Source organism: Oncorhynchus mykiss, chromosome 32 (assembly GCF_013265735.2).
Source record: "Oncorhynchus mykiss isolate Arlee chromosome 32, USDA_OmykA_1.1, whole genome shotgun sequence".
NCBI classification, from domain to species: domain Eukaryota; kingdom Metazoa; phylum Chordata; class Actinopteri; order Salmoniformes; family Salmonidae; genus Oncorhynchus; species Oncorhynchus mykiss.
Window position 1 is genome coordinate 593867 of NC_050572.1, and position 23222 is coordinate 617088.

Below are 23222 nucleotides of genomic sequence, written 5' to 3' on the forward strand. Positions count from 1 at the left end.
GCATTTCACTGTTGGTCTACATCTGTTGTTTAAGAAGCATGTGACAAATAATATTTGATTTGAATGTAATGGTGGTGTACTAAAAGCAAAAGAAAAGATCAGTTTGACATTAAGGCTTCCTACTCCAAACGTCACCAACATGGTTAAGACTGTACCAATAACACATTTATATTTGAGTATTTCAGCTGAAATCAAACCTAGAAAACCATGTAGCACATCTTACTGTGCACAGTTCAGTTTTAATTGGAAAGCCAATGAACGACAAGTACTTTTTAATATTTCAGATACAGCTCTCAATATAACATTGTAAAAACAACAATAACCTTCTTGTAACATGAGCCAGTGTGAATGTTGTGGTTGTGACTGACTGGGGACATTAAGTGTTTAATAGTCTACTTCTGCAGTGAAACAATTCAAAGCCCACTCCTCTACCACACAGACCATGTTCTTCTGGAATCACTCCTTCATCCAAATATTTCCCAGAAAATATAGCACCCATTTTTCAACATATGTATTTTTCCTACTTTTAACTTCATTTAACTTTTTCTCCTTACTTATCAGATGCATTGTAACCTTTGCTATTTGAGCAGGTGCAGCAGCCTACTATTTGCAATCAAGCAGACGTGGAGGTGAGAAGAGAAATGCTTAGATGTTATGAGTATGTGGCGTCTGATGAAGTCAGTTTAGGGCGATGTGTCCACCCATCCTTTTGAAGGGCTATAGTGGCCATATGAACATCTACTTAATTATATCCAGGAATTAACATGATATCTACTCCGGCTTCTTTCTGAAAGACACTTTGTCTTTGGTCTCTTGGAGTTTCTCTGCCAACTTGTCCTTGTTATCCCCAATCCTCCCCGACAGACGATCTCTGGTCTCTTCCATCTTCTCAGAGAACCTGTCCTTGGTCTCCTCCATCTTCTCAGAGAGGCGTCCCCTGGTCTCCTCCATCTTGTCCTGCAGATACTCCTTAACAGGCGGTGGGGTGGTCATGTGGCCATGTTTACGGAGGTACCTGATCGAGAGGGATGTCCCCCCTAATGTCACGGTGTACCTGGCTGGGGTGGCAATCTGGCAATAAACATGGACATTGTGGTTAATGTGATTTGTATGATGTGTTTAGATGAATGTGGTGATTTAGCTCTGGGCCAACACTCAAAAGAACTGCCATAGTTCAACATGCAGTCCAACATGCTGTCCAAACGTGTAATGAGATGAGCATTCTTACCTTGTACATGGCATACGCAGTCAGTGCATAGCCACTCTGGGAATGCTCCAACAGCTTAACAAGCTTCTCCGGGAATCCAACATAGTCCAGAAACGGAACCACATTTATACCCCTAAATGGTTCATTTAATATGGTTAATTTTCTATGACACATCAAGTCAGTCAAGTGTCAACAACTAAAATAATGACCATCACTGGGCCCAGCCTAGTCTGAGCCTAAATAAAGCAGGCCAGGCATACACTATTCTGATTAAACAATCAGGGTTGTCTATCTAAATGAGACTCAGCTGCGTCTGTGTCAGCCAGTAACCTCAGGTTGACCGGGGGATGGAGAAAAGCCCATTATCACTAATGCCCATATGGAGAGGAGTAACAGAAACAGCCTCAGAAAAACATCTCACATTGTACATGAATGTTTATGGGTTTGTCTTTGTCCCTTCCTCTCATTTCAGTTTGCAAAGTAATATTTTGAGATTGCTGTACAACTTTATTACTCGTAACTTTCTGCATGGCAGCGTAGCATAGAACTGTTTGTTATAATATCGTGTTCCTTATTATGTACTTTGTATTTCATGCTGCATTTTTGTGATACAGAGCTCCCTTGCAAAAGGGACATTGGGACTTCCCTACATAGATAAAGATTAAATCAAACTTACTGCATGGCAGCATAGTAAAATGTCCCAAACCACATGGAGGAGGTGATGAGGTGAAGGGGAATCATGACCTTCCCATACTGCTTTAGAGTTCTCCTGAACCTCTGGACCAGCCCAATGGACCGGTCCCCCAGGATATCCTCCTGGCCTGGGTCAGCCTGGCTATGGCCTTCTTCCGTGGTGGACTTACGGGGTGCTGTGGTCCACACTGCTCCTGATGTGCTCACCCAGCGTGGGCTGGGGATGAGGCAACAGTTCCCGAGGAAGTAGGAGGCCATCCGTGGACCCAAGATAGTGGACGGCTGCAAGGTAACTGGGCCCAGAAGCATGGAGCGCAGGGCAGCTGATTGCCACAACGCTCTCTGGTTAAAGAGATGCTGCATCTTCTTACTGTTGCTGCCAAGTCCACCCTCTGTAGCAAAACAACACACACTTGGTTCCAATGAGCGTTTTTGTATTCACACGTTTTATTCAACAACATAGCTAAAAACCAATCATTATTGATGGATGACATTAACGCGACTAGTGTAATACTTGGTGCATGTTGAATGTGTAAAACAGAACAATGCCATAGCTACCTTAGTTGAATAACGGTTCAGTAAAGTTGATCCAGTTGCTGAAATGGAAGACAAGCAAACTTAAGCTAGTTATCTAGGATAACCATCCAACTCAATGTTTTATCACTCACTCATGTTCAATGAACTTCTATCTAGGTATTGAACCACAATTTCATGTAGCTAGCTCGCTGATCGCTACACAAATCAAAGCATGGATTGCATTAATAGTTTAAAGATAAGCAACACCTTGACCAATTCTGCAATCAAACTTTTTCCATTATGTAATCCACTTGTTCGTGGATATTTGTGCAACAACAGTTCATCATTCACCATTTTCTACGATTTCTGTTCAAGTCTACGCCTACAATTGGATGCATACTTCCGATTACACAGAACGCACTGCAATTGCTTCTGCAACCCAATACTGCAAGGCGAACGCAGCGTTCCATTGGACTTGTGTACCAAAACTCAATGATCGAGGTACGCACGTCGTTGGCTAACTAGCCGTAGGGGTTAGTTAGCAACATTTTAATTTAATTTAACCTTTATTTAACTAGGCAAGCCAGTTAAGAACTAATTATTATTTACAATGAAGGCCTACCCGGGCCAACCTCTCCCATAACGCGGACGACGCTGGGCCAATTGTGCTATGTCCTATGGGACTCCCGGTCGGTTGTGATACAGCCCAGGATCGAACCAGGGTCTGTAGTGACGCCTCTAGCACTGAGATGCAGTACCGACCGCTGTGCCACTCGGGAGGCCCCAAACATCGCACAACGTTGATGGCAACACACAATGTAAGCCACCAACAAAACGTACATTTATCAACATATACTTAAATGAACGTACTTGACAATCCGACATGGTGTTTCGTTCTTTCAACCCAGGCTAAAGTTTCGATTTGTCCTTCTGGCATTCAGCAGAAAATCCTCACGTCGCATAAATATTGCGTCAAGTGATAGGCCCGCAAGGATTTGTGGGAAGAGTAGTCCAGACATCCGGCAGCTCTGCACCACCAAACTCGCCACTGACGTTTGTTGCGTTTTCTACAAAAATTGAAAGCATCACTTGATCACACAAAACACAATGAAAGCATGTTGATTTTCTTCACATATTACATCATGTGTTCCCCTATAGCTAACAGATAATGTGAGAAAAAGTAATGTTACATAACAGCAGTCAGTCATCAAAAAGCATCCATCACACTCCGGGCCAGTAGGGGGCGGGATACCGTATATTTTGGTGTTGGAAACTACAAAATGACGACCGTCGCAAACGCTTAATGGCGGAAAACTCAAGTGAGTGTGAATACTGTGGTTTTTAACATTGTTATGCGGTCTTGTAGCTAAATGTACAGTGCCGTTCGTTAGCTAGCTTTTTTTCCCCATAATGTTTACAACACGTTTAAATAATTACATTGTACTTTGCTCTTTGCACCAAGCGACTTGTAAAGTGTGTTTTTCATATGTGCAAATGATGCTATCCAGGATGAAATATTCTTAGCCAGTTAGCTTGCTACTGTAACCAGCTAGCTGGTGCTACTTCCACTCAAACTAAGTTACACATTGTTGTTATTGATCTTTTTCCAGTTCAGAAGCTGCTCATCTCATATACAGAACACAAACAGCTTTCAACTGGCACTTTCATACTGTCTAACTAGCTAAATAATTTAGATACATTTGAAAAACCAAGTACCAGTAATGTTAGCTTAGAAGATGCATTTCACTAGCATATAACCTTAGCTACCTTGTTCTGTGAAAGTAAATAACATCTCTTGATTTTACAAATTATTTGCAGAAATTTACTGAAGTTGAACGTGCCATTGCAATTATTTTGACAAAACACTCCTGCCAAAGTTGACTCTTCTCTGACCAGTGGAGATGGCAGAGGTTGATCAGGCTGTGGACCTGTCCAAGACAGAGACAGGAGAGGGTGGGAATGGGCATCTGTCTTCCAGTGCAGACCGAAACAGTGGGTCCAGTACAGGACAGAAGTCTACCACCAAGAGGAAGCATGACGATGAGGAAGAGGATGACGGCTCTCCAACTAAGAAACAGGTAAGAAATGGATGAATTAGAAAGGATCTGAACTGATTAATTAGATAACTATTGAATGAGATATCAGTGAATCATCTCCCTCTCTCGATCTCTCCCCCCCCCCATGTACCAGCATGGTCATGGAGAGAAGGTGGCGACCCACTACAACACGCTCCAGGAGACCGGCCTCGCTGCCAGGAGCCAGAGCAGAATATTCTACATGAGGAATTTCAACAACTGGCTTAAAAGTGTTCTAATTGGTGAGATTCTAAATTACTATTAAAAATGTTTCCACTGTTCATCTGCTAGCTGATTTAAATACAGAAGATTCCTCAGGGTGAGTTTGCACTCAGTTAGTCTTTATCTTTGTGGTTATGATATCTTGTAAACTAGTGGTCCCTCCCATCCTCCCAGGTGAGATCCTGGACACGGTACGTCAGAGCCGCAGAGAGCTGTCTGTTCTGGATCTGGGCTGTGGGAAAGGTGGAGACCTGCTCAAGTGGAGGAAAGGACACATTAGCCGGTTGGTCTGTGCAGGTAGGGACAGGACAATATTTAGCCATTTTTTTTCTGTCTAACAGTCAGCATGATTACAAAAAGCTTGTTCCCAACCACATCTAAGATCTTTCTCAGTCTTCCCTCGATTGCTTGTGTCCTCTCCTCACTGGTGTTCTGAGCAGTAGGTACAGAGGACATGAGAAATGGGGGAAGGCCTGTTGAAAAGAAGCCTTGGGGTGAACTACTGTTTATTTTTCATGTTGTGTTCTCAGACATAGCAGCAGTGTCAGTGGAGCAGTGCCAGGTTCGTTATGAGTATATGAGGAAGAGGGGTCATCCTAACGAGCGTATCTTCTCTGCAGAGTTCATCACAGCCGACTGTACCAAGGTACACACAGACACACCCTCTCTCTCTACACATACAACACAGTGGTCATTTGTTTTGGTCTGTAAAAACTAGAAAATCAGAATATCACAATGTTCTGTGTGCAGAAATAAATGTAACTTTCACTCATACATTGCCCAGTGTAGAGGCACCGTGTCACATTGCCCGGTGTAGAGGCACCGTGTCACATTGCCCGGTGTAGAGGCACCGTGTCACATTGCCCGGTGTAGAGGCACCGTGTCACATTGCCCGGTGTAGAGGCACCGTGTCACATTGCCCGGTGTAGAGGCACCGTGTCACATTGCCCGGTGTAGAGGCACCGTGTCACATTGCCCGGTGTAGAGGCACCGTGTCACATTGCCCGGTGTAGAGGCACCGTGTCACATTGCCCGGTGTAGAGGCACCATTCATTCACAACATTCTTCCAACCTCTTGATACCACCAACATTGCATGGTGGTATTTAATCTGTTTCCCCTCTTTCTTCAGGAGCTGCTGACAGACAAGCTGAAGGATCCTAAGATGGAGTTTGATGTGACCAGCTGTCAGTTTGTGTACCACTACTCCTTTGAGACTCAGCAGCAGGCGGACCTGATGTTGAAGAACGCCTGTGAGAGGCTGAGACCAGGAGGATACTTCATAGGCACCACACCAGATGCATATGAACTGGTGTAAGTACATACTTCATAGGCACCACACCAGACATATTTGAAATGGCTGTGCGTGATGACATAGTGCACATAAAAAATAACTTTTACATTTAATTTCAGTACCAAAAAAAAAATGTTATGGGTTTCCATTGCATTTTCAAATTGAGACAACTGATACTTTTGTCACAAATTTTGTTTGATTATATAGCGAGTGTGCCAACGGCTGGCAGAGGTTGGGAAGGATACCTACATGATATTATGGCCATTTTTATTAGTCAAACGGCAGTCAAGCATCGCTCATCATGTCACCAAAATAAGACCCTCAATATGTATTGGAAAGAAGCATCTAGCTCATCACCAGGAACTTTCACCACCCTGTGAAGTTCATCTCAACTTGTTTCATCTGTAGCCTTGTAAACTGCATGGTTTCCTGACGAGTCATAGTGGGAGGACTACACAACATATCCCGTGACTCCCAAGTTTACTTCAATTAAATGCTTATTATCAATGTTTGCCCGTAAAGGCAGTTCCACCACTATTTCTCGCATAATTCATTTTAGAGACAAAAAGTGTATTTTGTTTGGTCGACATTTGGAAAGTTTACCGACGTGCTCTTTCTGAGGCCTATCGTGACATTTTATTCTTCCAACATACTTTACTCGCATTAAAGGGTTGGTGGAAACCCGGTTAGTGGTGTGTTTTTTTTTTTTTTTAATTTATGGGCATTTGCACCATATACATGATACCAATTTCAGCTTCAAGATGCCGACAATTTGAAAAAAACTAAAGGTAGCTTGTGCTGATATATTGGCACATTTGAACCATGTCGCACACTGTAGCTTACGAACTCGGTGGGTAGTGCTAAAACAATGGCATCTGAATTCTGACATTTTTTTGCACGTTCACCATTGAGCCATTCTGCGTAGATTATTAGATCTCTCAATGCCTTGAGCAGTGTTTAATGTCTCAGGAACCACTTTAGTGTATGTAGTGATACTCACAGCCTTTGACTGAGGTTATTGTCAGTGGCTTGATGACATGGTATCTACCTGCTGGTCTGATGGTTACTGTCAGTGGCTTGGTGACATGATATCTACCTGATGGTTACTGTCAGTGGCTTGATGACATGGTATCTACCTGCTGGTCTGATGGTTACTGTCAGTGGCTTGATGACATGGTATCGACCTGCTGATCTGATGGTTACTGTCAGTGGCTTGATGACATGGTATCTACCTGATGGTTACTGTCAGTGGCTTGGTGACATGATATCTACCTGATGGTTACTGTCAGTGGCTTGGTGACATGATATCTACCTGATGGTTACTGTCAGTGGCTTGATGACATGGTATCGACCTGCTGATCTGATGGTTACTGTCAGTGGCTTGATGACATGGTATCTACCTGATGGTTACTGTCAGTGGCTTGGTGACATGATATCTACCTGATGGTTACTGTCAGTGGCTTGATGACATGGTATCTACCTGATGGTTACTGTCAGTGGCTTGATGACATTTCAACCTGCTGGTCTGATGGTTACTGTCAGTGGCTTGATGACATTATATCTACCTGCTGGTCTAATTGTTACTGTCAGTGGCTTGATGACATGGTATCAACCTGCTGGTCTAATGGTTTCTGTCAGTGGCTTGATGACATGGTATCTACCTGCTGGTCTGATGGTTACTGTCAGTGGCTTGGTGACATGATATCTACCTGATGGTTACTGTCAGTGGCTTGATGACATGGTATCGACCTGATGGTTTCTGTCAGTGGCTTGATGACATGGTATCTACCTGCTGGTCTGATGGTTACTGTCAGTGGCTTGATGACATTTCAACCTGCTGGTCTGATGGTTACTGTCAGTGGCTTGATGACATGATATCTACCTGCTGGTCTGATGGTTACTGTCAGTGGCTTGATGACATGGTATCTACCTGCTGGTCTGATGGTTTCTGTCAGTGGCTTGGTGACATGGTATCTACCTGCTGGTCTGATGGTTACTGTCAGTGGCTTGATGACATTTCAACCTGCTGGTCTGATGGTTACTGTCAGTGGCTTGATGACATGGTATCGACCTGATGGTTTCTGTCAGTGGCTTGATGACATGGTATCTACCTGCTGGTCTGTTACTGTCAGTGGCTTGATGACATGATATCAACCTGCTGGTCTGATGGTTACTGTCAGTGGCTTGATGACATATCATCCTGCTGGTCTGATGGTTACTGTCAGTGGCTTGATGACATGATATCTACCTGCTGGTCTAATGGTTACTGTCAGTGGCTTGATGACATGATATCAACCTGCTGGTCTGATGGTTACTGTCAGTGGCTTGTTAACATATCAACCTGCTGGTCTGATGGTTTCTGTCAGTGGCTTGATGACATGATATCAACCTGCTGGTCTGATGGTTACTGTCAGTGGCTTGATGACATGATATCTACCTGCTGGTCTAATGGTTACTGTCAGTGTCTTGATGACATGATATCTACCTGCTGGTCTAATTGTTACTGTCAGTGGCTTGATGACATGGTATCGACCTGCTGATCTGATGGTTACTGTCAGTGGCTTGATGACATGGTATCTACCTGATGGTTACTGTCAGTGGCTTGGTGACATGATATCTACCTGATGGTTACTGTCAGTGGCTTGGTGACATGATATCTACCTGATGGTTACTGTCAGTGGCTTGATGACATGGTATCGACCTGCTGATCTGATGGTTACTGTCAGTGGCTTGATGACATGGTATCTACCTGATGGTTACTGTCAGTGGCTTGGTGACATGATATCTACCTGATGGTTACTGTCAGTGGCTTGATGACATGGTATCTACCTGATGGTTACTGTCAGTGGCTTGATGACATTTCAACCTGCTGGTCTGATGGTTACTGTCAGTGGCTTGATGACATTATATCTACCTGCTGGTCTAATTGTTACTGTCAGTGGCTTGATGACATGGTATCAACCTGCTGGTCTAATGGTTTCTGTCAGTGGCTTGATGACATGGTATCTACCTGCTGGTCTGATGGTTACTGTCAGTGGCTTGGTGACATGATATCTACCTGATGGTTACTGTCAGTGGCTTGATGACATGGTATCGACCTGATGGTTTCTGTCAGTGGCTTGATGACATGGTATCTACCTGCTGGTCTGATGGTTACTGTCAGTGGCTTGATGACATTTCAACCTGCTGGTCTGATGGTTACTGTCAGTGGCTTGATGACATGATATCTACCTGCTGGTCTGATGGTTACTGTCAGTGGCTTGATGACATGGTATCTACCTGCTGGTCTGATGGTTTCTGTCAGTGGCTTGGTGACATGGTATCTACCTGCTGGTCTGATGGTTACTGTCAGTGGCTTGATGACATTTCAACCTGCTGGTCTGATGGTTACTGTCAGTGGCTTGATGACATGGTATCGACCTGATGGTTTCTGTCAGTGGCTTGATGACATGGTATCTACCTGCTGGTCTGTTACTGTCAGTGGCTTGATGACATGATATCAACCTGCTGGTCTGATGGTTACTGTCAGTGGCTTGATGACATATCATCCTGCTGGTCTGATGGTTACTGTCAGTGGCTTGATGACATGATATCTACCTGCTGGTCTAATGGTTACTGTCAGTGGCTTGATGACATGATATCAACCTGCTGGTCTGATGGTTACTGTCAGTGGCTTGTTAACATATCAACCTGCTGGTCTGATGGTTTCTGTCAGTGGCTTGATGACATGATATCAACCTGCTGGTCTGATGGTTACTGTCAGTGGCTTGATGACATGATATCTACCTGCTGGTCTAATGGTTACTGTCAGTGTCTTGATGACATGATATCTACCTGCTGGTCTAATTGTTACTGTCAGTGGCTTGATGACATGATATCTACCTGCTGGTTACTGTCAGTGGCTTGATGACATGGTATCAACAAGCTGGTCTGATGGTTACTGTCAGTGGCTTGATGACATGATATCTACCTGCAGGTCTGATGGTTACTGTCAGTGGCTTGATGACATGGTATCGACCTGATGGTTACTGTCAGTGGCTTGATGACATGATATCTACCTGCTGGTCTGATGGTTACTGTCAGTGGCTTGATGACATGATATCTACCTGCTGGTCTGATGGTTACTGTCAGTGGCTTGATGACATATCAACCTGCTGGTGTGATGGTTACTGTCAGTGGCTTGATAACATGGTATCAACCTGATGGTTACTGTCAGTGGCTTGATGACATGATTTATAGACTTGATGGCTTGTGTTCTTTTCCCCTCCAGGAAGCGTGTGGAGACCTTAGACTCTAACTCCTTTGGTAACGAGGTGTTCAGCGTGACGTTTCAGAAGAAGGGAGACTACCCTCTGTTCGGTTGTCAGTATGACTTCAATCTGGAGGGGGTGGTCAATGTCCCAGAGTTCCTGGTTTACTTCCCTCTGTTTGAAGAGTAAGTGTTGTGACATTTTGGTCAAGTGAATCCACTTGCTTGTGAAAATTGAATGTCTTTACCAGGGGTTGGAACTGAAATTCATTTCCAATCGTTTCATTCTGAACAGAACCACCATTTGGTTTGGCTTTTACACTGTTCCGACCAGCAAAATAAAGTTTTGGACCTGTTCGAACCCCCCAAAAAAGTACTGGTGTATATTAACCTGTGAAATTACGTTTTTTACATTTACCTTACATTTACCATTACTTCACCAATCAGTGCGGATAGAGAAGGCAAGCTAGTTGTTTACATGTGTGTTGAACAGAAGTGTAGCCTATGGCGCAAGATGCGACTGAAACTTTGCGGGTGGGAAGAGAGTGAGAGCGTGTTGAGGAGGAGGCTTGAAGCGCTGGGCATGTTATGACATGCATTATCTGAATTAGGACCTACAGAGAGGAGCCGCTTCTTTGGAGGAACTTTGAATGTCCTTTGAGCTAGCTATCAAACAAGCTACATCTATCAAACAAGCTACATCTATCAAACAAGCTACATCTATCAAACAAGCTACATCTATCAAACAAGCTACATCTATCAAACAAGCTACGGCTATCTAACAAGCTACGGCTATCTAACAAGCTACGGCTATCTAACAAGCTACGGCTATCTAACAAGCTTGTGTATGCAGAGCGGCACCAGAATTAAAAACACGTCTTACCTTTTTAATAATAATAATCCAACATAAAATGTGAACTAGGCCTATAGTATCTTTAACTAACATTGAAAAAGTGAATCCATTCTACTCTAGCTAATACTCTAGCTAATAATTAAGCTTGTAACGTCAGTACAGTAGCCTGGGCTTCAGAGGGGGGGGGGGGGGGGGGGGGGCTACAGTAGCCTTAACACCACACATACTAGAGCAGATGTTCAGACTGCGGACAGTAGAATATGTTTCTCAGTGAGACGGCGAGGGCTTTGCATATGCGCTTTGTTGCGTTTTTTTTTGTGGGACTAGAAAAACATTTATGGAATGTAAAATATCAGAATTAACAGGTTCCCATGCTTTTAAAATATTGGTATTAACAGGTTCCCATGCTTTTAAAATCACGGTATGGATGACTTTCATTCCAAGTTCTGTTTCACTTCCTTAAACATTTTATTTTCCGGTTTTCTGTTCTGTTCCCTGAATTGGTAACCGGTTCCAACCCCTGGGCATAACATTTGTTTTTAACATTTTGTAGGAAGGCAGGGAACTGTCTTGACTTGGTATTTTAGTCATATTGTAATATTAGAAGATACCAGAAGTTGGTGGACAAAGTATGACATGGAATCAGTCATGCACCTGGCAAAACTTGACCTCACAAAAATAATGCTTTCATTGATAATGTCTTTATATTCAATGGTAAATACTTTTTGTAGTTGTTTTATGTTATGATCCCAAGTGTCACAATGTCTGAGATTCTTGTAAATATACTTTGTTATATCACCAGAGAGCTAAACTAGTGTGTTCTATTGACAGGATGGCCAAGAAGTACAACATGCGTCTGGTGTTTAAGAAAACGTTCTCCCAGTTCTTTGAGGAGCACATAAAGAACGACCAGCACAAGATGTTGATGCAGAGGATGCAAGCGCTGGAGGTGGGGATCAATATACACTACCAGTCTAAAGTTTGGACACCTAGTCATTCAAGGGTTTTTCTTGACTTTTTCTTGACTATTTTCTACATTGTAAAATTAATAGTGAAGACATCAAAACTATGACATGGCACTCATGGAATCATGTAGTAACCAAAAAACTGTTAAACAAATGGAAAATATATTTGAGATTCTTCAAAGTAGCCACCTTTTGCCTTGACAGCTTTGCACACTCTTGGCATTCTCTCTACCAGCTTCACCTGGAATTATTTTCTAATAGTCTTGTAGGAGTTCCCACATATGCTGAGCACTTGTTGGCTGCTTTTCCTTCACTCTGCGGTCCAACTCATCCCAAACCATCTCAATTGGGTTGTAGGGTGATTGTGGAGGCCAGGTCATCTGATGCAGCACTCCATCACGCTCCTTCTTGGTAAAATAGCATGGAGGTGTGTTGGGTCATTGTCCTGTTGAGAAACTGTTGAAAAACAAATGATAGTCCCCCTAATCGCAAACCAGATGGGATGGCGTATCGCTGCAGAATAATGTGGTAGTCTCTTCTTCTTATTGGTGTCCTTTAGTAGTGGTTTCTTTGCAGCAATTTGACCATGAAGGCCTGATTCACACGGTCTCTTCTGAACAGTTGATGTGTCTCTTACTTGAACTCTGTGAATCATTTATTTGGGATGCAATCTGATGTGCAGTTAACTCTACTGAACTTATCCTCTGCAGCAGAGGTAACTATGGGTCTTCCTTTCCTGTGATGGTCCTCATGAGAACCAGTTTCATTATAGCGCTTGATGGTTTTTGCGACTGCACTTGAAGAACCTTTCAAAGTTCTTGATATTTTCCAGATTCACTGACCTTTTTCCTAAAGTAATGATGAACTATAGTTTCTCATTGCTTATTTGAGCTGATCTTGTCGTCATATTTTACCAAATAGACCTATCTTCTGTATACCATCCCTACCTTGTCACAACGCAAATGATTGGCTCAAACGCATTAAGAAGGAAAGAAATTCCACAAATGAACTTTTACCAAGGCAGACCTGTTAATTGAAATGCATTCCAGGTGACTACCTCATGAAGCTGGTTGAGAGAATGCCAAGAGTGTGCGAAGTTATCAAGACAAAGGGTGGCTACTTGAAGAATCTCAAATATAAAATGTATGATGACTCTCAGGTATAGACACACCAGTACCTCTGTTAATGATATGGCTCTCTCTGGTACAGACACACCAGTACCTCTGTTAATGATATGAAGTGAAGGTAAAACAGTTCCAATCTGGACAGAAAAGCTGTACTTTAGGTGAATGCAATACAAAGGTCACACTAATTTATTAAAGCAAACTTTTTATGTTTCAATGATGTCCCATAGCTTTTGACATGAGGATTAGTCCGTTCTTCAGATAGCGTGTGTCTGTGTAGCATCTGGAAACAAGATCAAGTCTTCACTAGCCTGGAGCGACAGCCTTCAAATTGATCATGTCCCTGTTTAGGACCTCAGCAGAGAAAGAGGTGTTCTTAACATCAGTAACCAAGGACAAGTCTCTTCATGTATCCGTAGTGTATTATAGACCCCTTATAGAGTCTACGGCCACACGTTGTGACTCTACCTGGCTCAATAGAACTTGGAAGTTTCTGTAATTGTGTTGTTGTGTCAGTCTTTCCCGACAGACAACAAGAACAAGTCATCCTCAGACAACCTTGATGATTATGATCACGCCAAGGAGAAGGCTGACAGCCCTAATGTCAGGCTGCCGTTGGTAAGAGAATGAATGTCTTGGGACCTGTTTTCATATTGACAAGCACAACTCCATGACTACAATAGATATTTAGATGCAGTGTTTTCAGTGTAAACTTAAACCACCAAAGTATGTAGAAAAGATAACGGAACAATATATTTTTCAATACGATCATCTTCAAGAACTAACAATCACCAAAATAAAAAAGACAGTCAGGGAGAGTCTATAAAACACATTTCATGGCATCCATTGATTTATTGAAAATGTTTGAGTCACTCAGACAGCATAAGAACACTGCAAAATGTGTACAATTGCAGTAAATTTGTTTTAAAACATTACAATTTCATCTCCGCAGCCAAGAGGGCCTCTAAAACCATGCCATTGCCCCCCCCCCCTACGCCAACTATGTCACTGCTGCTAAAATAAATCTTAGGGGAAGCTAAGATTACCATGAGATATCACTTTGAACCTTTTAGCTTTTGTGAAACTACTTTATTTAAAGGGGCAATCTGCTATTTAAATACATATTTGGACTGTTAAATTAATGCTATAACCATTGATTCTTGAAGAATATAACATATAAATGCCTCATGGGATTAGTTCAACTGTCCTACCCCATCAGAACCCAAAATACTGCCTTGTTTTCTCTAAGGTAAATAATGAAATTGTCAACAAACACTCTATAGCCCCCAAACCTGGTTAAAACTATACTTTTGATCTCATGGATGATCAGCCCTTGGATCCATAGATCTGTCTCTTTTTGTGGTTACTTTTCTCCAGTCCCATCCCTCATCATTTTACCAAAACAAGTGGAGGGATGGGCTTTGTTGTTGTTGGAAGTGCAGATTGCCCCTTAAAGAAATGTTAATGATGCAGTCAGTGAAAGTTTACACACATTTAATAGATGCATTTCTAATCAAGAGTCTTTCATGGTACCTAAGGACAGTGTTTTAGAATGAACATTATACTATCTAATACTTGATTGACCATGTTCAGAAACATTAGAATATTCAATACTTGATCATGTTCAGAAACAGCCGTGTGACCATTCTGTATTGCCTCTTGTCTGTTCTGTACAGGGAACATTGAGCAAGTCTGAGTGGGAGGCAACAAGTATGTACCATGGGTTTGGTTTCTAACCTGTCCTGTTAACTGCTTCTACTAACAGTATTAGTCATTAGTTCAAGATATAATTCTAAGTATTAATCTACTGTTTCTAATCTAATTTTACAGTGTAATAAATGTCAGTAAAGGCTGAAATGTATTGTTTCGCAGCTAGAGATGTAAAGATGAATGTATATTACATAATGTTTACTTCAATAGTCTTTCTGGTTTAGAGACAACGCAGTGGTGTTATTAATTGTTAGCTTGGTCGTGGATATTAGGCATAGTACTGTCATAATGATTTCTCTACAGAATCTCGTATAGGGCAATATAAAACTTTAAAGGCCCAGTGCACTCAAAAATATCACTTTCATATATATGTCCACACTGAGGTTGGAGTGATACTGTGACATTGTGAAAAGTATATGGTGTAAGAGCTGTTTGAAAAGACTGCTTGAAATTTCAGCCTGTTTTGGCGGGATGGCATTTTGGCCTGGTGATGTAGTGGGGTCATCTTTGATATGTGTATATTATATAACTCACATATGACCCATGAATCGACTATCCAATTAATATAATTAAAGTCTATCTGATTCCTTTTAACAGTATAGTAAAACCATGCGCATTCAAGTATTATGCTTTTGCCGACAAAGATCAAGAAATGGTCATGAGAAGCAAATATCAAAGCTTTGTATTATTTAATAACTTAGTCAAATGAATGGATACGCATACAAAGCATATTTATAGACATATACACTGAACAAAAATATGAACACAACATGTAAAGTGTTGGTCCCATGTTTCATGAGCTGAAGTAAATTATCCCAGAAATGTTCCATATCCACAAAAAGCTGATTTCACTCAAATTTTGTGCACAAATTCATTTACATCCCTGTTAGTGAGCATTTCTCCTTTGCCAAGATATGACACACCTGTCAGCTTCTTGATAATCCATCCACCTAATTAAACAGAATGATTATTACACAAGTGCACCTTGTGCTGTGGACAAGGCCACTAAAATATACAGTTTTGTCACAACACAATGCCACAGATGTCTCAAGTTTTGAGGGAGTGTGCAATTGGCATGCTGACTGCAGGACTGTCTACCAGAGCTGTTGCCAGAGAATGGAAGGTTAATTTATCTTCCATAAACTGCCTCCAATGTTTTTTTAGAGAATTTGGCAGTACGTTCAACCAGCCTCACAACCTCAGACAGTGTGATTGGCGTTGTGTGGACGAGCGGTTTGCTGATGTCAACGTTGTGAATAGAGTGTTCCATGGTGGCGGTGGGGTTGTGTTATGGGCAGGCATAAGCTACGGACAACAAACACCTTTGCATTTTATCGTTGGAAAAGTGAATGCTCAGAGACACCGTGACGAGATCTGGCCATTCATCCGCCGCCATCACCTCATGTTTCAGCATGATAATGCATAGTCCCATGTTGCAAGGATCTGTACACAATTCCTGGAAGCTGAAAATGTCCCAGTTCTTCCATGGCCTGCATACTCACCAGACATCTCACCCATGTTTGGGATACTCTGGATTGACGTGTAAAACCGCTTGTTCCAGTTCTTTTCGCACATTAAAGAGGGGGACAAGAGGCCACAATCAAAAGCCTGATCAACTCGCTATGTGGAGATGTCACCCTGCATGAGGCAAATGGAGGTCACGCCAGAAACTGACTGGTTTTCTGATCCACGCCCCTACTTTTTTTTAAGGTGTCTGTGACCAACAGATTCATATCTGTTTTTCCAGTCATGTGAAATCTATAGATTAGGGCCTAATGAATTTATTTCAATTGACTGTTTTTTTGCTTATGAAGTGTAACTCAGTAAAAAAAAAAAAAATTGTTGCGTGTTGTGCTTAAATGTTCAGTATAAGTCCTAGGTTAACTTACAAGACCAAGCATGAAAAATGAGATGCCTAATAGGCCAAAAGACCTAGGAAATGAGAATTCCTGGATGGATACGATAAGAGACAGAACACTGGGGTTTCATTCCATTTAGAACATTTGAAGGTGTAACTTTTCAACCCAAATAGAAGTGTATGAAACAAACCTAGGCTACTGTATATAAATAGCTATATGGTGTTAGTCAAGCTGAGGTTAATCAATGAACATTTTTGATTAGCTAGGTTGGCTAACGTCAGAGGGTGGGATGGCTGACTGGTCCTTGGCCATGCGGCCAGAGGTGACCGATAGCACTTAAATTAGGGCCGAGCCAACAGTAACATCACCAGCCGGTAAATTAATTTATAGACCAATAAGAGTTCCAAACCTCTCTGCCAATAACAGCTAGTTTTTGGTTTTCCCCTCCCCACTCAGATCACTAACAGACAGTCATAGCAAAATTCTTGCTTGAGAAATTGCTCTTGCTAAGAAGCTATTTTTGTTTCTTTGTTTTCAATTAAATTGGTCAAAATCGCAGTAAGGTACACTATATATACAAGTATGTGGACACCCCTTCACATTAGTGGTGTCTGCTATTTCAGCCACACCAGTTACTGACAGGTGTATAAAATCGAGCTCACAGCCATGCAATCTCCATAGACAAACATTGCCAGTAGAATAGTCATCTGTAAGTGCTGTTATTGTGAAGTTGAAATGTAAAAATGGTCTGTCCTCGGTTGCGACACTCACTACTGAGTTCCAAACTACCTCTGGAAGCAACGTTAGCACAAGAACTGACATCGCCGCCATTGCACTCTGGACCAGTGGAAGCGCGTTCTCTGGAGTGAAGAATCACGCTTCACCATCTGGATGAAGCTGGGTTTGGCGGATGCCAGGAAAATGCTACCTGACCCAATGCATAGTGCCAACTGTAAAGTTTGGTGGAGGAGGAATAATTGTTTGGGGCTGTTTTTCATGGTTCGGGCTTGGCCACTTAGTTCCAGGGAAGGGAAATCTCAACGCTACAGCATACAATGACATAGACGATTCTGTGCTACCAGCTTTGTGGTTTGTTTGGGGAAGGCCCTTTCCTGTTTCAGCATGACAATACCCCCATGCACAAAGCGAGGTCCATACAGAAATGGTTTGTCGAGATCGGTGTGGAAGAACTTGACTGGCCTGCACAGAGCCCTGACCTCAACTCCATCGAACACCTTTGGGTTGAATTGGACGGCTGACTGCGAGCCAGGCCTAATTGCCCAACATCAGTGCCAGAACTCACTAATGCTTTTGTGGCTGAATGGAAGCAAGTCCCTGCAGCAACGTTCCAACATCTAGTGGAAAGCCTTCCCAGAAGAGTGGAGGCTGTTATAGCAGCAAAGGGGGGACCAACTCCATATTAATGCCCATGATCTTGGAATGAGAGGTTCGATGTGCAGATGTCCAGATACTTTTGATCATGTAGTGTACTTAATCGTTACCCAGAAATTATTTGCTATTGAGATTAAAGCGGCTGCAATGAACCTTTTTAATATTGTTGCTTTTTTTAAATTCTACGATGTAGGACAGAGTAAAAATAAAAAGCCTTGATTGAGGTTAGTGTCCAAACTTTTGACTGGTACTGCATATCTACAGAAATAGGATGACTGGTACTGCATATCTACAGAAATAGGATGACTGGTACTGCATATCTACAGAAATAGGATGACTGGTACTGCATATCTACAGAAATAGGATGACTGGTACTGCATATCTACAGAAATAGGATGACTGGTACTGCATATCTACAGAAATAGGATGACTGGTACTGCATATCTACAGAAATAGGATGACTGGTACTGCATATCTACAGAAATAGGACCCAACCTGCTTCTGTTTGAGTGAGTGTTTAATAGCCTACTGATTCTGTGAGCCTCAAGCAACCACATGTCAGATGAACAATTTCACAAATTGGTCTGTTTTAATATTTTCTGTAGTAAAGGCTTCACACGTTTTGTTTCTGCTACTCTGTTTACAGTTTGACAATACATGTATGTGGTAGCTAACTGGCTTGTGAATTGGATAATCTTTGAGGCTTTGAGTGTTCTTCCACTATGATCTCAAAGAAAGTTGATATGAAAACCAATAGAACAGGAGATAAATGCTGGGATTGTCTTTTATAAATGAATCGCTTTAATTATGAGTTGAGCTTGAGAAATAAAAATAGTACCTCTTAAATCGTGACCATCAAAACAGTTTTTAACATACATTTAGAATTATTTGTTGTGCATTGACTGTGCTCAAAAGCACATGTTTAACACCAGTACCAGCATTTTAAGGAGTTGCTCTCACGCTGTCTGACAGGTGCTCCTCAAACTAGGCTGTGTATGCTGTGTGATAAACAAGAATCATGAAGACTAATGGAAATACACGCGCGCCAATTTAATTCCACTAAATTATGCAAATGAACACTATAGACTGACCGGTGACATGTATTTTCAGCAGCTAACCAATTAACGGTTAAACGTTAACATCCCATAACCTTACTGTGATTGTTTCTTCATGACCATTTGAATAAAAACAAAAAATAGTTTCTTAGCAAAGAGCAATTTCTCAAGCAAGAATTTAGCTAGGATTGTTTGGGAGTGGTCTGAAAACTGAAAACTAGCTGTTATTGGCAGAGGGGTTTGGAACTCTCTTATTGGTCTATTAACTAATTTACTGCCAGGTGATGGCACCAGGCAGGTCAAAACTCCATCCCACCTAAACAGGCTGAAATTATAGGCAGTCTTTTCAAACAGCTCCTAAACTAAAAGGGCCTTTATCATTTTCACAGTATTATTCCATCCTCAGTGTGGACACACAGTGCAATCGGGAAAGTATTCAGACCCCTTCACTTTTTTTTCACTTTCTTACATTGCAGCCTTATTTTAAAATGTATTAAATTCATGGTTTTCCTTCATCAATCTACACACAATACCCCATAATTACAAAATCGAGAACAGATTTTGGGACATTTTTGCACATTTATTACAAATAAACAGACCTTATTTACGTATTCAGACCCATTGCTATGAGACTCCAAATTGAGCTCAGGTGCATCCTGTTTCCATTGATCATTCATGATGTTTCTACAACCTGATTGGAGTCCACCTTTGGTAAATTCAATTGATTGGACATGATTTGGGACACCTGTCTGAGGTTCCACAGTTGACAGGTCATGTCAGAGCAAAAACCAAGCCATGAGTTTGAAGGAAATGTCCGTAGAGCTCCGAGACATGATTGTGTCGAAGCACAGATCTGGGGAAGGGTACAACAAAATGTCTGCGGCATTGGCCAAGGATGTGTCTTGGAACCCGATCATGACAGAGGTCCTCTGTGGAGATGCGAGAACCTTCCAGAAGGCCAATCAATCAGGCCTTCATGGTTGAGTGGCCAGACTGAAGCCACGCCTCAGTAAAATGACCGCATGCTTGGAGTTTGCCAAATGGCACATAAAGGACTCTGACCATGAGAGACAAGATTCTCTGGTCTGATGAAACCAAGTTTTAACTCTTTGGCCTGAATGCAAAGAGTCACGTCTGTAGGAAACCAGGCACCGCTCATCACCTGGCCAATACCATCCCTACAGTGACTCATGATGGTTGCGGCGTTATGCAGTGGGGATTTCTTTCAGTGGCACGGACTGGGAGACTAGTCAGGATGAGGGAAAGATGAATGGAGCAAAGTACAGAGGTCCTTGATGAAACCTGCTCCAAAGTGCTCAGGACCTCAGACTGGGGTGAAGGTTCACTTTCCAACAGGACAATGACACTAAGCACACAACCAAGAGAATGCAGGGGTGGCTTCGGGACAAGACTCTGAATGTCCTTGAGTGGCCCAGCCAGAGCCCGGACTTGAACCCGATCAAACATCTCTGGAGAGACCTGTAAAAAGCTGTGTCCAACCCTACAGAACTTGAGAGGATCTTCAGAGAAGAATAGGATAAACTCTCCAAATACAGGTGTGCCAAGCTTGTGGTGTCATACCCAAGAAGACTTCAAAGTACTGAATACTTATGTAAATATAATACTTACGTTTAAAAAAATTTTTTAAAAATCCATTTACAAACATTTCTACAAACCTGTTTTTGCTTTGTCATGATGGGGTATTGTGTGTAGATTGATGAGGGGGGAAAACAATGTAATCCATTTTAGAATAAAGCTGTAACGTAACAATGTAGAAAAAGTGAAGCAGTCTGAATATTTTCTGTATGCACTGTATAAATAAAACACAGATAAATCACGTTTTTGACTGCACTAGGCCTTTTAATCAAGAACATGTAAGTCAATATTTTTGGTTGGACCAAATTCTTCTGCTCTGAGTTGAGGTTGTGACACTGCAGTGGCCTGTCTGCTAATGAGTTGTTTTAATTATGTTTGATTAATATCTCTCTTTAATATTCTTCCTGCACTAGCAAATGAGGACCCTGTTAAATTTAACTCTTTCTTCCATCTCTCTCTTCATCTCTCTCTCTAAGGCATATACCTGGTGTTTGCATTTGAGAAAATGTCCTGAATGCCAGAGAAGAGAACCCCAGTTTGACAGGTCGACTCGTCAATATTACACTGTTTTTTTGTTTGGTATGTTTGGGGGGGGGGATTTTTTTTAAAGAAATTACTTGCTGCCCACTGCAGAGCATGGTAAAAAAAAATGTAGTTTTAATGTTTTCCTGTTGTGAAATATTATTGGTTTGAGTAAGCTTGTCTTGCCTATCCATCCATCAATCTATCCTCTGGTTCTTATTATATCAGCTACAGCCAGACTGTTGTCGTCATCTGTAGCGCATATCTCTGTCCAGTTTTTACTTCACCTTTATCCTGGTCATTTAACCTAGTGATGTCTTTTAACTGGAGTGATGTGTATTATACAACGGGTGGGTCTAATCCTGAATGCTGATTGGTTAAAAGCGCATTCCAGCCAGTGTCTATTCCACAAGTTACCACTGGCTAAATCTATGACGTTAAAATGCCTATTTACTCCGTTCCATCTGACTGCACAATCCTGTCTCATCAGCCCAGCCAGGCCATTTATAACCTTGATCTCCACTATAAAAAGCATCTAGACATTATCTCACTTTTTTTAGACTAACTTTTAGTTTTCAACAGTCCTTTAAGAGTTTCAATAACATCCTATTTATTATTTAAGTGATAATGCCCTTAAAGCTGGTATTTGGAAGGTATATTGGCACGGTTTGCTGGCCTGAGACAACACACCCATGCCAATATATCCTCCAAACACTGCCTTTGAGGGCATTATCACTTAAATAATAAATATGGTGTTACTTACTCTTAAATGACATTTAAGGATGCATAGCACAGGCATCAAAGTAGTCATACATTTTCACATTTCAGAATTGCAAATGATGGGCAGCTTTGGGTACTGGCTCCAACACACATTTCTACCAGATTTGGACTATTTCCAGGTAGAAGCCTATTTCTCTGCAGTCCAGTCTCACTGCTGAATTGATTCTTCAAGAGGATTAGATCAGTGCATCAATGCATGTTCGAAGTAAGATGACCTTGTATTTTAAGGCTCAACTAGGATTCAGGTAATCACCCTGATCAACACATCAAACCTTTATGTAACCCTATGTTGATTACCTGGTGTATGTGTTCTGTCTATTCTCTATCTTGTGCACTACTATTGACCAGGGCCCATTGGCCCCCCCCAAGGAATTTACCTAAAATGAGTTGAATTGAGGAAACCTGTTCCAAAGTATTCCCACAAATAAAATAACATGTGATCGTCTCTCAATGTAATCAAGGTATGAAATGATTGTCATGTTCAATTACAATGTATTTTTGGGCCCGCGGCTAAATCTAGTTGTCTACCCCTGATGATGCAGTATATTGCGACATCAGAATTTGAAATTGTGAAAGGAGTTCGCTATTCATGTTATCATATTAATTTAGCGGTCAATATTTGACGAAAGCACTGGTTCCAGTCCAAGTACCTATGCGATTTAGCAAACCCCAGACATTTGTTGGATGACATGAAAATAGAGCCCTTTGGCCACACACACTAGTGGCGGGTTTGTCGTCAAAATGAGAATGCATGAGCATAAAATAATCCCATACCTGTTGGAAAATATGGTGGGGTGGATCTTTGATTTTAAGGGGTTATTTTGCTTCTGCTGGTCCTGGGGCCCTTTTTAAGATCAACTATATAATGAACAGCATCATGAACTTTACCCAGTACAAGGACATTTTAGCCAAAAAACCTGGTTGCCTCTGTCAGGAGGCTGAAACTTGGCCGCAAGAGGATCTTCCAGCAAGACAAAAACCTCAAGCTCACAAAATACACAAAGAAATTGTTTATTGGCCACAAAATCAACAGCAATTGACAACTTAGTCTCCAGACTTGAACCCCATTGAAAACCTGTGGTTTGATTTGAAGGGGGCAGTCCATAAGTACT

General features: G+C 41.8%; 2 protein-coding genes and 1 long non-coding RNA gene across 7 annotated transcripts; 1 reads left to right on the forward strand and 2 right to left on the reverse strand.

Annotated features, from left to right (window-relative positions):
* Positions 1-204: 204 nt before the first annotated feature.
* Positions 205-3635, reverse strand: fam210aa (family with sequence similarity 210 member Aa). Of its 4 annotated transcripts, none has more exons than XM_036970983.1 (5): positions 3039-3058; positions 2459-2496; positions 1884-2292; positions 1229-1340; positions 205-1071 (listed from the first exon to the last, which is right to left on the reverse strand). In XM_036970983.1, exons 3-5 carry the CDS (start codon positions 2261-2263, stop codon positions 772-774), a joined length of 792 nt encoding a protein of 263 aa, XP_036826878.1. In that variant the 5' UTR covers positions 2264-2292; positions 2459-2496; positions 3039-3058; the 3' UTR covers positions 205-771. The 4 variants fall into 4 exon arrangements, with proteins under 4 accessions (XP_036826878.1, XP_021415396.1, XP_021415395.1 ...); XM_021559721.2 differs by lacking the exon at positions 3039-3058 and adding an exon at positions 2684-2771; XM_021559720.2 differs by lacking the exon at positions 3039-3058 and adding an exon at positions 3287-3635 and having other exon boundaries at positions 206-1071.
* Positions 2896-22561, forward strand: rnmt (RNA (guanine-7-) methyltransferase). 2 transcript variants are annotated; one of them, XM_021559717.2, is made up of 11 exons: positions 2896-2917; positions 4235-4494; positions 4607-4733; positions 4888-5010; positions 5244-5359; positions 5844-6025; positions 10276-10440; positions 11939-12056; positions 13713-13814; positions 14873-14906; positions 21285-22561. In XM_021559717.2, exons 2-11 carry the CDS (start codon positions 4318-4320, stop codon positions 21320-21322), a joined length of 1182 nt encoding a protein of 393 aa, XP_021415392.1. In that variant the 5' UTR covers positions 2896-2917; positions 4235-4317; the 3' UTR covers positions 21323-22561. The 2 variants fall into 2 exon arrangements, with proteins under 2 accessions (XP_021415392.1, XP_021415391.1); XM_021559716.2 differs by lacking the exon at positions 2896-2917 and adding an exon at positions 3419-3735.
* On the reverse strand, positions 8600-10326 carry LOC118946462. The gene is made up of 3 exons (XR_005041298.1): positions 10024-10326; positions 9840-9847; positions 8600-8834 (listed from the first exon to the last, which is right to left on the reverse strand). It is a non-coding gene; the product is annotated as an uncharacterized LOC118946462 (long non-coding RNA).
* Positions 22562-23222: the final 661 nt, after the last annotated feature.